This window comes from Dipodomys spectabilis, unplaced genomic scaffold (assembly GCF_019054845.1).
Source record: "Dipodomys spectabilis isolate Male_0828 unplaced genomic scaffold, ASM1905484v1 ptg000076l, whole genome shotgun sequence".
NCBI classification, from domain to species: Eukaryota; Metazoa; Chordata; class Mammalia; order Rodentia; family Heteromyidae; genus Dipodomys; species Dipodomys spectabilis.
The window spans coordinates 6291735-6307584 of record NW_024870753.1 but is presented as its reverse complement, the minus strand read 5'-3'; the positions used below and the strand labels follow the sequence as shown (position 1 = coordinate 6307584).

Here is a 15850-nt window from a genome sequence, read left to right as displayed (position 1 = left end):
GGAAACAGGGGAAAAGAAGGAAGAACAGAAATCTCCCTAGAGTTAAGATTAAATTGTGATATCACACCTACAATCCTAGCTTTACAGGAAGCTGAGACTGAGAATCTGCTGGAAGCCAGTCTAGGCAGGCACATTTGAGAGACTTTTTATCTCCAGTATACAAGCAAAAAGCCAGAAGTAGATGTGTGGCTTAAGTGGTAGAGTGCCAGGCCAGAGTTCAAGCTCCTGTACAAGCATCACACACAGACACACACAGACACACAGACACACACACACACACACACACACACACACACACACACACAGTAAAAAAAAGGTAAAAGGAGATATCACATGTAAAATAATTATGCAGATTTAATGCCCCCATTTAGTGACTCCCTGGCTCTTCCCAAAATCATGAGAAACTCCTACTCTACTGGTGATACCCACTTTTCCCACCTTCTTTCCTTTTTTTTTTGGTTCCTGGAATATTTTAAAGCAAACTTCATATGTCTTGTATTTCACCTATAAACATTCCAGTGTGCATCTCCAACAGGTAAAGATGTTAAAGAACATAACCACAATGTTAGTATCTCATAAAAACTAACACTTTAACCCAATTGTCTTCAAGATGTCTTTTTTTTTTTTCTGTTGATTTGTTTGAGTCAGGAGTCCCCCAAATATTACATCTGATTATAAAATCTCTTAGAGGTGTTTTTGTTCCTGCCTTTTTTTTTTTAACTTTGTCATTTTTCTGTGGAAATGCTAACAATAAAGAAGTCAGACTTCCTGAAAATCTCTTCCCCTAAACCTCCCTTTCTCAACCCTTCCCAAACAACTCTGTTCTTCTGTGGCTTTTTAGGAGAGTGTTCTTTTTTGGTTTGTTTGTGTACCTGCCAGTCCTGAAGCTTGAACTTAGGGCCTGGGCACTGCCCCTGAGCTTTTGGGCTCAAGGCTAGCACTTGAGCCACTGAGCCACAGCTTTACTCCTGGCTTTTTGGTGGTTAATAGGTGATATCATGGACTTCCCTGCCTGGGCTGGCTTTGAACCACAGTCCTCAGATCTCAGCTTCCTGAGTAGCTAGGATTACAGGCATGAGCTACGCAGGCTCACCTAGCTAAGATGGTATTCTTTTTTTTTTTTTTGTAGTGGGGCTTGAACTCTGAGCTTGGGCTCTGTCCTTGTGCTCTTCAGCTCAAGGCGAGAGCTCTACTGCTTGAGCCACAGCACCACTTCCGGTTTTCTAGTGGTTTATTGGAGATAAGAGTCTCACGAACTTTCCAGCCTGGGCTGGCTTGGAACCATGATCCTCAGATCTCAGCCTCCTGAGTAGCTAGGATTACAGGTGTGAGCCACGGGCGCCCAGCTTAGGATGGGATTCTTAAATGATGAAAAGAACTTCCCTGTTACAGGCAGCTTTGAAATAATAAATGGATTCCTCTAATAGTTATCTGAAATCCAAAAGCTAATCCAAGTGCAGTAGAAAGGCAAGATTTGATTTAGTTCTTATTTCAGAGGGTAAAAATATCTGGCTACTTAGTTCTTTCTAGGAAGACTTTTTATGCCCTCCCACCTGCTTTTTGAAATCCACTAACCACAATATTTACTCCATCCCCCCCTCTTTTTTTTTCTCCCTCTCTCCCTTATACACTCCCCCCTCCACCTCTCTTTTTAGCAGCCACAGATAAGTCGGCCATATTAGAGAGATGGAAATAAAGCTTCCTTAATGTTGTATATTTATCTTTGAAGTACATCTGTGCATTTTCTTTCTTTTTTTTTTTTTGGTTTTTGTTTTCGTTTTAGCATCAACCACTCCTCTCTTGGGTCCTGGGTCTCTCACATCACCCTCTCCCCTAGCCCACCCTCAGTCTCTGAAAATGCACAGGGACGCCTGGTTACCTCGCCCTGCCTTCAGTCTCACGGGGCTCAGTCTCTTTTTCACTTTGGGTAAGTTAGACCCACCTCTGCATGCTCCGAGGGTTCAAAGGTGCAGCGGCTGGAAGAGTGGGGCGGGGAGGAGGCCAAGAGATGCTGCTGAGCTTCCCTCTGTGTCCTTGGGAAGGGAGGAGCCGCGCCGGGGACAGGACGCGGCTGGGGCTGCAGAATGCCCACACTTACCTGGGTCCCAGCAATGTGGGGTCAGGGCATGAGTGTGGCCAGGGGTGAAAAATTACCCAGGGCAGTGAGTTTTCTTTGGGTTTCCCTGTCGTGGACGGGCGTGGGGGTGGGGTGCAGGCTGGCCAGCCACAGAGTCTCTTCAAGGTGTTCTATTTATTTATTTTTTAAGTTTTTGACTGTTGTGGGTGTGAGACTAACTGGCATCTTCAAAACCAAACCAAACAACAACCACCAACTTCTACCAGGTTCTTGGGATCTGGTGGATGTAGAGCCTTCAGCTGAGTGGGAGTGGGAGAGCTGGGGATGGAAAAGTTGAGCGTGGGTCTGGCTTCTGGAAGCTCTTCCGGGCTGGGTAGTTGGAGTATGTGGGGGCAGGCGGGAAGCAGGCTGTGGGGTGGTCTGGTGTGGGGGGGAGGACTCTTGGAGCTGGTGCTCCTGGAGAAAGCAGCATCCCTGGCTTGGGCGAGGTGCTGAGGAGGAGGAGAGAGAAGGCATCCAGGAAAACAATCCAACCCATGGCCTGAGGGAGGTTGTGGTCCTATAAAACCACACGTAGACTGTCCGGCCCGAAGATGGCCCCTGATGTCAACTTCATATTTGATCATTTATAGACTTCCTGGGGGTCGGCGGGGGGGGGGGGGGAGGACTGGTCTAGAAAGTTGTTTTTAAGCCTGCTTTATAGATAGTTTCATTCTTGCTCCTAAACTTACTCATTGCTGGACAAGTGGCAGAGGGTCAAATCCAAGGATTGTGGATGGGAATAAATGACAAGTCTGTCTGTCTGTCTAAGTCTCTGGTGGGTATTGGGCAGAAGTACAAAACAGAGACCTGCAGAGCTTCTGGCAGCCTGTATAAAAACTGTTACCTTTGCTGTCTTATTTGGCATATTTAACAACAGAATAGCAATGCTGGAATCGGAGCTGGGTTTAAAGCCACATTTGTTTTTCTTCATGACTGTGGGCAAGTTACTAAACTTCTCTGAGCTTCTGGTAACTGGGGGTGTCACCTGCCTGGTGAGCTTGTGACCTGACGCCCAGCAAGGACCAACAGTAGCTGACCTTTCTGAAGGCTTTGTACCAGCTCAGGCAAGACATGTCTTGTTTAGTCTTGACGGCAACCATTAGAGGTAGCTACTATGATTATTAGTGTGGCAGGAAGGAAACAGACACGGAGAAGATCACACGACTAGCATAAAGTGAGCTGAGATTTGAACCTCCACTTGCCTGATTTCAGCACGTTCTCTCAAACATTGGGCTCTACCGCCCCCAATGTTCAAGAAATGGAACTGCTGTATTAATGGAAATGGACCCAAGACAGGTGAGGGGAAGAGGGGAAGGTGAATGGCCTACACATGAGGAGCCAGACTGGAAACCAAGCCTTTAGGTGCAGCAGTGAGAGGCTCCAGGATCAGGCCCAGGAGTCCAGGCTTGGGAGGGGATGGAGTTTGGGATGAAGAGATGGAGGTGTAAGGGCTCTGAGGGTTGGAAGAAGGAAAAGCTTTAACAGACCTGAGTAAGGGAGGTGTGTGCAGGGATGGAGGCCTTGAACTTGAAGCTATGATGTCACGTGCTCCTGGCACTCAAGGCTAAGGGTTTTGTGGACAGGAGGCTTGGGTGGTTGTCGTAGTACTGATCACCAGGATGGAAAGATTTTTTTTTTTTTTTTTTTTGCCAGTCCTGGGGCTTGAACTCAGGGCCTGGGCTCTGTCCCTGGGCCTCTCTGTGCTCAAGGCTAGCTCTCTACCACTTGAGCCACAGCACAACTTCTGGCTTTTTTTGTGTATGTGGTACTGAGGAATTGAACCCAGGGCTTCATGCGTGCAAGGCAAGCACTCTACCACTGAGCCACCTTCCCAGCCTGTAAGGATGTCTTAAATGCTGGGTGACAGTGGGTGAAGAGAGGTAGGTGGAGGCAGATGGTTGTATTCATGACAGAGAGACTAGATTTTTAGTTCATCATGTTCAGAATGCTGTGTGCTCTAGAGTTTTTCTCGAGACCATTGACTTTGCAGTCACTGGCCTGGTCACTAAAGTCTGGGTGGTGTTTGGAAAGTAGAATCCAAGCCGGGCACTGGTGGCTCACGCCTGTAATCCTAGCTACTCAGGAGGCTGAGATCTGAGGATCGCAGTTCAAAGCCAGCTTGGGCAGGAGAGACAGTGAGACTCCTATCTCCAATAAACCACCAGAAAACCGGAAGTGGCGCTGTAGCTCAAGTGGTAGAGCGCTCGCCTTGAGCTGAAGAGCTGAGGGACAGCGCCCAGGCCCAGAGTTCAAGCCCCATGACCGACCAAAAAAAAAAAAAAAGAAAGAAAGTAGAATCCGGTATCCTTCATCTCTAGCTGGCTGCACATTGCTCCTGGGGCAGGGTTGCAGACAGTGAGGAAGAAATGTCTTCCTCTCTGGCAACAGAATTCCATTGAGCGCTTCGGTGTGTGCTGTCTACTACTCCACATGCCAAGGATACCAGATGAATAATAAGCCATTCCCCCGAGCCCTTTGAGGTCCACAGGCAATGTGCAACACTGGAAGAGCCATAACAATGGTGATCAGAGCAGCCATCTTTTGCCAAGGACTATGGACCAGGCACCACGCCAGGCTCTCTGTATGTAGGAAGTCATTTAATCCTCACCACAGCCCTCCGACCTAAGTCCTGAAATTGTCCCTTGTGTTATAGATGAGGAAACCTATGTGCTGGAAACTTAGCTACCTTGCCAAGCCTCCTAGAACCCCTGTCTCGATCACTTTGCTCTTCTGCCTCCAAGTCACGTGGAAAAGCTAGAAACAGGGCTGGGAGAGGACAGGGCACCCACATTGTGATGCAAGAGTAACGGTTTCATGGGAGAACCCCAGGGCAGTGTGACAGAGCCTTCCGCTGGAAGCTAAAACACGTGCCAAGGCCTGGAGGAGGGAAGGGAAGGTGCTGACAGGAAAAATCACAACTCTGGGGTCACTGGAGTGTAGCATACACGGACAAACCGGAGTCGAGGCTGGAATGTGGGCTGCCCTGCGGCAGCAAAAGGGTTGAAAGCCACATCTAGGAGCTAGGACTTATTCCTGACAGCAGAAGAGGGAGCCCCTGGAGGAGTGGGGGTGGGAAGCAGGAGGTCAGGTGGGCTGGGCAGGGGGAGGAGCTCCTGGGCAGGGGGAGGGGCTCCTGGGCAGGGGGTCTGAGTGGTGGCAGGCAGGTGAAGCTTTCCACAGGGAAGAGGGGCTAGATGTTTCACTCACCTGGGATGCAGGAGCAGTTCTGGGTGCTGCCTAGGTATAATTTAAATCAAGAGCAAAAGGAATGTACCTTGTAGATTGCCAGAAGAACCGAGGAGAATTAACTTCCAGTCTCTGCAAGACATGGTGTTTGTCAGAGGATCTCTGCAAGATGGGCCAGTTGGAACCATGGGTGGCGGGGAGGGTGTCTGTGGCCCGAGGGGGCAGATGTGCCTTGGAGAAGAGGGGCCGAGGATCCTATGTGACAAAGGGAGCTAAGACCAGAAACCACATTCTTACTGCCTCTCTGTGATCACAGTTTCCTTTCTGTGAGTTAGAAGTCTCAGGCCCTGGTCTGGTCTCAGTTCTAGTCTAAGTAGGAACTTTAGGAAGATGGTGAGTCCTCATAGGGGGCGGTCCTTACAACAGAATGATTGCCAGCTGTAGTGTTGCACAGAAAAGGGGGAGGGCTGGCAGGTTTGGGGCCGGACCTGCCTGTTGGCAGCAGGAGACCTTGATTCCTGTGATACCTCTGAATAGCAACCATCCTCCTACTCAGCTCAGACCCCTCAATCCTGTCTGGAAGCCAGGCAGCACGAGTTCAAATTCTAGCTTTTTCACTTACTAGCTGGGAGCTTGCGCTGTTTGTTTGATTTCTGTACTCTGTCTCCTCATCAGGAAAGGATTGTTGTTAAAGGAGGTGACGTGGACCCCAAGTTACCTTCCCGAAGCAGCAGAACTCACCAAGACACCAGGATTATGCTCGTAGTTCCCACCATGAGTGATGGGTTCCTGATTTTTAATTAATTAATTAAAAAATTTTATTTGGTTGGTTGTGGGGCTTGAACTCAGGGCCTGGGCACTGTCCCTGAGCTCTTTTGCCCAAAGCTAGTGCTCTACCATGTTGAGCCATAGCTCCACTTCTAGTTTTCTGGTGCTTAATTGTAGAAAAGAGTCTCACAGACTTTCCTGCCCAGGTTGGCTTTGAACCACAATCCTCAGATCTCAGTCGCCTAAGTAGGTAGAATTAGAGACATGAGCCACCAGGGCCTGGCTCCTGATTTTTTTAATGAGATGCTAGACAGCTAGAAGGCCTGAGGCCTCACCCCTGAGTCCCCTGAGCCTCTGTTTGGGGGTATAGGCTGAATCTTGGACTAACAGACAGGAACAGTTATTGTGGTGTCAGCTTGGCCTTATTCTTGGCATCTCTCTGATGGCCCCTCTTAGCAGATCTACAGCCCTGAAAGCCCCTCCCCCTTCCCCACCCCACCCCACCCCCCTGCTCTGGCTGGCTTCTTCTAGTTTGCTGATCCTTTCCTCTCTGTGCAGATGGGACTTGATGTTTGACCTCTACCACCACTAGAGGGCATGCATGTCCCTCCTGGTCTTCTGCAGGACCCGCATTGCACCTGCCGCTGGTCAGAAAAGAAACCTCCCTATAGTTCTTCCCCCTTACCCAGCAGAGTGCTGGCTCCTTAGGATGAAGTGAATTGGGGATGGAGGGAGGAGGTGCGAGTTCACAACCAGAGTGCTGCCCAGGGTTGCGGAGGTGAGAAGGAAGCCCAAGGGAAGTAGATTGCACTGGTCCAGCCATCTTCACAGAGCCGTTTGTTCTGGAGGAGAAGAGGGGCAGAGGGGCTGAGGCCCGTGCAGGGGAAGGGGATAGAGAGGCATGGCGTTCCTGGGTCAAAGGTAAACTCAGGACAAACCTTTATTAGCTCCTTCCCTCAGATCTCAGCCTCTGCAGTGGGTGGTGCTGTACACCTCCTCCTTGCTGGTGCTGTGCCAGGTGCTTTCAGACTGGATCTGAAAGAGCAGGGAAGGGAACTGGGCTTTGTTCCTCCTGGTGGGGGCCCCCGCAGCCTTCCTGATGGCTGCTCCTCTAATGAACCCTTTCAACACATAACTGGAGTCCTTGGCCCTGCAGCTCTGCATCACCTGTACCTCTAGCCAGGGCTCCACAGCGACTTCCAGAGTCAGAGCAGTGCAGATCATCTCTGGTCCTCCATTCGTGCTGCCTGCTCTGGCCCCCGGCCCACCGGGATGGGCTGAGCAGAACGATGCTCGGAGCAGGCTCTGGTTTCTCTGCTTGCAGGCTTGCAGGGCAGGCAGCCCTGGGCCTGGCTGGGGCCAGCAGTGGGGCCAGTTTGCAAACCAGGAGCCCCTCCTTGTGTCAGATCCAGGGGGTTTGTGAGGGATTGCTGGAGAGGCAGTCTCCAAGGTGCCCTTAGGCCCAGAGCCTCCCCCACCTCTCCTCCGAAACCCTTCCTATTCCCGAGGAGAATTTAGGGGAACAGCAGTTACCACTTGCTGAACACTGACTGCTTATTTTAGTTATCATCACAGCCCAGAGATGGGTGTCATCGGCTGGGTTTTTCGGAGGAGGCGGCTGAGGCTCAGAGAGGTGAAGGAGCTTGCCCACGTTCTCCCAGCTGACTGAGGCTGGGGCTGAGATGGAAACCAAGTGGAATGAAGCTTCCTTCTCTGTGCCATTCCCCTGTCCACAGCCGTTATTCTCCCCCAGCCGCCCCACCCTCAGGCCCTCCAGGGATGGGTATGGCCCCGGAAGAGCACCTCCCACTCTGTGCTCTGGCCTCCGGTGGCCCGGTCCCTGCCTCTCTTTGACCTCAAGCCCCACCACACACCACCTTGCTCATTCTGCTGCTTCTTCCTCAGATGTCTGAAGGTCATTCCAACCTGGGGAACGTGGCCCTTTATGTTCCTGCTGTCTTGGAACTTGATTCCTTCCAAACTTCTAATGGCTTCCTCCCTAGACTTAGGCGCTGCCTGAATGCCGTCCTCTGGGATCATCTTTCCTGACCATAGCAACTCCTCACACGCCATACCACATGTGAATCCTCCTAACTACAGTCTTCCTTTTTCTTTGTTGTGGTCTGTCCTCCTCACCAAAATACAAGTCCCAGGCTGCAGTGACTATATGTCCTGGTGATCCTCATGGTAGCCTCAGGGCTTAACGAAGGGCCTGGCACTGAGTGCCTGGTGGATTCTTTGTAAATGTGTGGTGAGTGAATGAATGATGCTGATGGTTACTATGCTGGGCACAGAGCTCAGGGCTTCGTTTCTGCCAGGAACCCCCAGCCCTATTCATCTTAATTTTGTCATTGGGGATGAGAACCTTGGAGTCAAGCCTAGGAGAATGGGGTCAGGCAATGGGGTTGTCTGGTGTGACATTTAAAGAGGTGTTTTCCTGGCCCTGAAAACAGTTCATCCTTCAACGGCATGTCCTCTACACCTCACTTTCCTCCCCTAGACTCTGCCCTGCTTTACTGTGAGGAAGACCTAGTCTTCCTCAGCTCCTGCACCTAGGCCTTGGGCCATATCTAGTCCTCATCCAGGACTCCACAGAATCTGCGGGACCTACTTTCTGCCTCCTGCGTCTCCTCTGCCCCTGGTCAGCCTGCACCAGCTCTTTGCTGTGGTGTTTTCTGGTAACTCCAGAATGTTCTCTGTCCCTATAGCCCATCCATGGGTCCTTGGAATGGGGCCTTTTCCGGGTCACCTTGCCCCTCTTACTGCTTGCTGCCCTCTTTCCTGCCTGTCAGAGCAGGAAACGAAGACTTCTGACAGAGGGCGTTGGCCCACTGAGGATGATTGGAAGTGGTGCAGAATGGGGGAAACTGAGGCAAGCACCACGAAGCCCCTTGTTCAGCTGGCAAGCAGCCTTGACAAGACAGGGGTGAGGTAGACAGGCTGTGTGGCAATGGTCTTAGAAGAGGCTGGGGGGATCCCGTGTGGTGTCTCTCCCTCTCCCTCTGTTCCTCACTCTCCTTGACCGTAAGGACCACATCCGGTCCCCGATTTGCTCTGCCTCCCTGCTCCTGACTAAGTGCAGATACCGGGGACCCAGCCCTGCCCTGCCTCCCTCCCTGTGGCCACCCTCTGGTTACAGAGGACCAGGCCCTCCTCCGCCCCATCGGCATCCTCCTCAGCGCATGGCTTTGTCTGCAGTGCCGTCGGGGCGGAGCATGGAAGTCACGGTCCCCACCACGCTCAACATCATGAACGGCTCGGATGCCCGCCTGTCCTGCACCTTCAACTCTTGCTACACCGTGAACCACAAACAGTTCTCCCTGAACTGGACTTACCAGGAGTGTAGCAACTGCTCGGAGGAGATGGTGAGTCCTGTGGGTAGGGAGGTGGGGAGCCTACAGCCCTGCAGCATGAAACCCATTTTCTCTTCACCTGCTCTGGCCCTGGACACAGCCCCACAGGACTCTGGGTAAGCTGTCTGCTCCTGAGAGCTTTGGCACTCCTGTGTACCTGGGTACACACGGGAGGCCTGGGTAGCTCTTTTAGGGGTAACTGTCTCTGGCTAGGTGAGCATGCTTGGGGGAGGGTGTGTCTCCCAGTCCTTGTAGCTTCTTTTTTGTTGTTGGTGGTGGTCGTGAGGCTTGAACTCAGTGCCTTGAGCTCCTTTTGCTCAAGGCTAGTGCTCTACCACTTTGAGCCACAGCACCACTTCTGGTTTTCTGGTGGTTCGTTGGAGATGAGTCTCACGTCCTTTCCTGCCCAGGCTGGCTTTGAACTGCCGTCCTCAGATCTCAGCCTCCTTACAGGTGTGAGCCGCCAGCCACTGGCCCGTGTTGCTTCTTACTCACCCAACCATCCTACCTGTCCTCTGCGGCCCCCCAGTTTCTCCAGTTTCGAATGAAGATCATTAACTTGAAGCTGGATCGGTTCCAAGGCCGTCTAGAGTTCTCAGGGAACCCCAGCAAGTACGATGTGTCAGTGACGCTGAAAAATGTGAGGCTGGAAGACGAGGGCATCTACAACTGCTACATCATGAACCCGCCTGACCGCCATCGAGGCCACGGCAAGATCAACCTGCAGGTCCTTCTGGAAGGTGAGGGCCGGGGGGCCAGGCTGCTAGGGTCCCTGGACTTCCTCCACCCAGTTAGCTCTTCAGGCACTTCGGGAAGGCTGGGGATAGAGGGACAGCTTGTGTGGGCAAGTGCACCTGGGGCTTTTCTCAGTCCCTGACGGAACACACCTGAGAGTCCTTAGGATGGTATTGATCTTGATCACCATTTTAATAATAGTCATGCAGCTAAGTGCTGGTGTAACCCTAGCTACTCAGGAGCTGAGGCCCGAGGATTGCAGTTCGAAGCCAGCCCGGGTAGAAAAATCCCCATGAGACTCTTATCTCCACTCAGAAACTGGAAGTGGTGCTATGGCTCAAGTGGTAGAGCCCTAGCCTTGAGCACAAAGAGGCTCAGGGACAGCACCTAGGCCATGGGTTCAAGCCCCACAACTGACAAAAACAAAGCAAAAACAAAATAATAGTAATGCAGCTTCTACTGTCTGGTCACTTACCCTATCTCAGATATAGGGCTAAGACTTCTATATGCCTTATTTTATCTTCATCAAACTTCATCAGGAAGCTGGGTGCTGGTGGCTCACACCTTTAATCCCAGCTACTCAGGAGGCTAAGAGCTGAGGGTTGTAGTTCAAAGCCAGCCCAGGTGGGAGTCTGTAAAACTCTTATCTCCAATGGACCACCAGAAAACCAGAAGTGGCACTGTGGCTCAAGTGGTAGAGCGCTCGCCTTGAGCTGAAGAGCTCAGGGACAGTGCTCAGGCCCAGAGTTCAAACCCCATGATTGGCCAAAAAACAAAACAAAAAACCCCACTTCATCAGGGAGAAACTATTATTAACCCCATTTTACAGATGAGAAAACCAAGGCGAGAGAGTTGCATAGTTCTGAAATTGCATCATCAGGACTCACACTTGGGTCTGTTTGGGCTCAGAGTACGTGCTGTTAAACGCTCCATCCTACTGTCTCCTCTGGAGGCGCTGGGGAGGTAGAGGCCCTAGAGGTCGCTTGCTTGTGTGTGTGTGTGTGTGTGTGTGTGTGTGTGTGTGTGTGTGTGTGTGTGTGTGTTTCTGTGTGTGTTTCTGTGTGTGTTTCTTTGTTTGCTCTTATTTTGGTGCCAATACTGGGCCTTGAACTCTCGGCCTTGTGTTCTCCTTCAGCTTTCTTTTTTCTTTTCTTTTTTTGCTCAAGGCTGGTGCTCATTTGAGCCACATATTCATTTCCTGCTTTTTGATGATTAATTAAAGCTAGGAGTCTTACAGACTTTCCTGCCTGTGCTGCCTGTGAACCACAATCCTCAGATCTCAGCCTCCTGAGTAGCTAGGATGACAGGCGTGGGCCCCTGGTGTGGGGCCTGGGTTTTGGTTTTGACTAAAATCCTGCACCTGGAGAAGAATCAATTCGGGACCACTCTACTTTGGGGAGACCGGGGAGAGGCTCTTGCTCAGCCTGTCTGCTTCTCTTCTATCTCCAGCGCCCCCACAGCGGGACTCCACTGTGGCAGTGATCGTGGGGGCCTCTGTGGGGGGCTTCCTGGCTGTGGTCATCCTGGTGCTGATGGTGGTCAAGTGTGTGAGAAGGAAAAAAGAGCAGAAGCTGAGCACGGACGACCTGAAGACGGAGGAGGAGGGCAAGACGGATGGCGAGGGCAACGCAGACGATGGTGCCAAGTAGCGGGCGGCTGCCCTGCGGCCCCCGCCCCGCCCCCACTCTGCCCTGTACAGCGCGACCCTGCCTGCCCTCTCTTGGTGTGCTTATCCCAACCTGGGGCCTCCTGAACCCCTCACTTTATGTCTCCCACCCTGCCCCAAGTGTGACCCACCTCGTCCATCTGACAACTCCCATGGCATTTGGGCTGTGTGGGGCCCTGGGGAGAGGGGAGAAGGGGCTCCAACTTGCCAGTCCCAGAGAGGAGGCAGGAGGCCTGTGGGGGGGTCCCACAAAGACCATGGGGGAGGGTGAGCAGTGGTAGGGTGGTCAGCCAGCCAGACTGTCCAGGGCTTGGTCTGGGGGTGGCTTTAGAGAGCACCTGGGCCGGGGCTGGGGGTGTTCCGTGCCCAGGGCGGTCTGGAGCTGCATCAGAAAGGCCCTGCACTGGCCTCGCTGTTCTCTGGCTCCTCTTGGCCCGAGCAGCCGCCCAGCTGGGGCTGAGGCTGGGTTCCTTTTCTGTGTGGGGCGTGATCAAGGATGACTGCCTTTCCAGAGTGCTGGAGGGAAGTGAGGGCTGAAACAAAGCTAGCCCTGAGCCTCCGCCACGGAGCTCTGTTTTGGCCTCATTTCCATGGCTGGCCATTCCCCTAGGAGGTTCAGGAGGTTCGTGGTTTGCTGTCGGGATGTTGGGGACAGTACTGGACAAACCGCTCGCGGAAGGGTCGTGCCTCATCGTTGGGACCCACCAACAGGAGGCCCCTGTCAGGGTGGCTGAGGGACGAGGGCTGGGAGTTTGGCCTCAGTCTACCTTCTCCCACTGGTGGCCCCTCGGCCTGGGCTGAGGATAGCCGAGGTTTAGAGTGGGGTGGTGGGGTTCCTGGGGCGGCTTCCTTGGGGACTTCTGGGGACCTCCGCTGCTACCCTCAGCCCAGCTTCCACGAAGGAGGGAAGGAAGGCTAAGGGACGTGTGAAGAAGCCATGGTACCTTGTATCCCTACCTCCCCCCCCCACGCCCTCCCACGTGGAGGGACAGAAAGCAGCACTTGAGGGAGCCTACTTTCACTGCCATTTTACTTACATTCAAAGGGAATTGTTGAAGCCTGGAGAGAAAGGGCAAGACAGGGACAGAAACTGCCAGCTCAGAGAACATGACCTCAGAAGACCCTCAGAGGTCAATAGCCAAGTCTCACGTGCCATAGATGGGGAAACTGAGGCTCCAGGTGGCAAAAGCAGCGGGTTCTGTCCCCTTCCTAGGTCTCAAGTATGAATCAACAGAGCCATAGCTTTCCTCTTAGAAGGGCTTCCCGGGCCTGGTGGGTGAAGGAGGTAGATTGAAGGGTGCCTCTGCAGGCTCAGGGAGTCAGGTGTCTGGGCAGGGAGTGGGTTTGGGGAGAAGAGGGTGGAGACAGGACAGTGAGGCTCAGGGATCGATCCCAGCTCCTGCCCATGCCATGGTCAATCTGGGGAGAGAATACAGCTGCACTCACTTCAGCAACCATTCACTGAGTATCTGCTTGGTGCCGGGCACTGCTGCCAGGTTCCGGGGATACACATAAAGCCATAACAGGGTTGGGGGGGGGGCTGCCGGCCAGCACTGTAGGACCAAGATCAAGTTTTTGGTGCATCTCCTCCCCACCCCCCAACCCCCACAGCCATTGCTTCGAGAAGGAGAGCTGGGGAAGAAGGAAGGGACTCTAGAGTCTGGACCTTGGGAAGGGAGGAAAAGAAGCGTGGCGCAGAGGTGCCACTGGATCAGGGGTGTGGAGGCCAGGCAAGGTGGGCACAGAGTGGAAGGTGGGAAACCAGCGGGAGAACTCCTGGGTAAGGGGAGTGGAGCCCTTTTGGGAATTCTAAGTTCATCAGCTCAAGATCTAACTGCCAATCCACACACTGCCAATGGGCATGAGTTAGCTCCAGGGTGCCTGGAGCTACCAGCTGGGAGTGGACGCCACGAGCGCTCTGGGACCAAGTTGCAGTGTACATACCTACAGTCCGCACATTTCATTTTGTGGCCACCTCCTGTGCTGTCCTCCCTCAGGCTGAGTGAGGCTCTGGGCTGGGCACCTTGTGGGGTTTGTTTTTGTTCTTGTTGTTCCCTCCTCCAGAACTGGAAGCATTTGCAAGATTCCCTAGGGTCATTCTCAGAGGTCCTAAATCTCCTTCAGGAAGCTGAAGACTCCTTGAGTCTTTTTCTTCCCTGTCCCATGCAGATCCCAGGGAGGGCCATGCGTGTCCCATTTTCGTCCAGCAGCCCAAGCGGGTGGGGTGGGGTCAGGAGCCATCTCCGCCCCGGGTGCTTGAATTGCACATGCACTTTTCTTCTCAAGCCTCTTAGACTCTCCTCAGGGCCAGGGAGATGGGGAGCAAAAGGAGGCTTCCTGTGAGTTGAGGTGGGAAAGCGGCCAGATGTTTCCACAGCAGCTACTGGATCTACCCTGCTTCCTGCTTTATCCTCTTGCTGCAGGCTGGGGTTCGAGCCCCACTTCTGGCTGCATGCTCCCACCGCTGCTGGTTTCAGTCTGCTGGGTTCTCAGCTGCTCTTGCCTCTCCTGTTCTCTTAGACCCCCCCACCCCCAGCCCTCTGTCCTTCCCTGTTAATTAAGGGCCACTGCCAAGAGCGACAGGCTGGCTAACCTGTGGGGTTTAGCTCATAAGAACCAAGCACATTTGTTTTCAGGATTGAAATGCCTTGAGGTGCCTTGGAGCTGGCTTTGGAAATGGCTCACTCTGCCCCTCCAGCAATGGACTCATCACTTATTCCCAGTGTATAGAAAAAAAGGAGAAAGCTCTTTTGGGTCCATCTTTCTTTCTGCGAGTCTCCTTAGGGCAGTTGGGCTGGAAAATATGGACAAGGTCAGGTGAAGCGGGCAGACAATTGGATATGGTGGCCAGGTTTTTATTTTAAGAAGTTCCAGGCTAATCAGAATGGCTTGGTGGAGTTAGAATGGATAATAAATGAAGAAATCTTTCTTCCTACGGATGTCTTAAGGTTAGACAGCCTGTGTCCCTTACAGTGCATCTTGCTAGTGTCTTCCTTTAATGAAGCTTGCTAATGCACTTGTACATAGCTTTTCTGTATAGGGATAGATATATTATATATACAAATATAAACATCTCACGACACCCACCCCAACATTACATTGCTGGGGGAGGGTGTAATCACTTCTTAGTGTTTTGAGTTGATTCACCAAAGGCAAATTCTGGAATGTTCTTTCTGCTCTCCATGTGTTTGGAGGGGAAAGCCCAGATACTTAACAGGACGGATGCTCGGATGCTGGCCAGCTCTTACACGTGCGGCGGCGGCCAGAAGGGGGAAAGAGAAGCTGAAGTGGTTCCCCTGGGACTCAGCTGCTGGGCTGGGCCTACTTCTGGGAGAAGACTGGGTTTCTTTAGCAGTTTGTCCAATTGCTTGGAGCTGTTGGCTACAATAAACACACAGTCTCCCCTGAACACCTCTGGAGTGTGGCTTTTTTTTTTTTTTTAGGAGTGTAGAGCAGAGTAGGAGGCAGAGACTTTGCCAGGGGTCTGATGGGAAGCCCTGAGGCAGGGGATCCCATCTACTCTGCCACAGATTTGAGGACCTCAAAGTTCGTGACTGGTGAGGTCCACTACTTCATTCTGATGAAATAAGCAAACCACATTGGCAGGGCTGGAGACCAAACCCAGGTCCTGGAGAACGGGAGGCAAATGCTCTCCCACTGAGCGCATCGGAGCCCCAGGCTCTCCCTGGGAAGCATGCTCGGGGGAGGGCGGGGGTTGGTGGCTGAACACTGCCTTCCGGGAGAGCTCACAGCGCGCGAGCCAGATAGGCCACCTTTCCTGCTCCCCGCCTCTCATCAGCTGACTAGAGACTCCAAAAAAAAAAAAAAAATAGATAACAGCTGGTCAGCGTCTGCCCTCCTGCGGCGTCGCGGGGAGGGCAGCTGGTGGGAAGTCAGGTTGTGCCTCTCCCAACTCCATACGTCCGGCTGTACCCTAGTTACACAGTGCCGAGTCAGCTGTCATTAGTACAAGACCAAAGCCAACCATAGAGAGGGGCTCTGCACCCCAAATCCTCCCTGATC

At 52.6% G+C, this 15850-nt stretch overlaps 1 protein-coding gene across 1 annotated transcript; it reads left to right on the top strand.

Moving 5' to 3' along the window:
* The first annotated feature begins 1850 nt into the window (after positions 1 to 1850).
* On the top strand, positions 1851 to 11810 carry Scn2b (sodium voltage-gated channel beta subunit 2). Its single transcript, XM_042682998.1, has 4 exons — positions 1851 to 1927; positions 9272 to 9438; positions 9956 to 10166; positions 11611 to 11810. Exons 1-4 carry the CDS (start codon positions 1858 to 1860, stop codon positions 11808 to 11810), a joined length of 648 nt encoding a protein of 215 aa, XP_042538932.1. The 5' UTR covers positions 1851 to 1857.
* The last annotated feature ends 4040 nt before the right edge of the window (positions 11811 to 15850 follow it).

Coding starts and splice junctions, on each gene's coding strand:
- Scn2b (XM_042682998.1), top strand. CDS start 1,858: ATGCACAGGGACGCCTGGTTACCTCGCCCTGCCTTCAGTCTCACGGGG. Junction 1,928..9,271: donor CAGTCTCTTTTTCACTTTGG/GTAAGTTAGACC, acceptor CTTTGTCTGCAG/TGCCGTCGGGGCGGAGCATG. Junction 10,167..11,610: donor CCTGCAGGTCCTTCTGGAAG/GTGAGGGCCGGG, acceptor TTCTATCTCCAG/CGCCCCCACAGCGGGACTCC.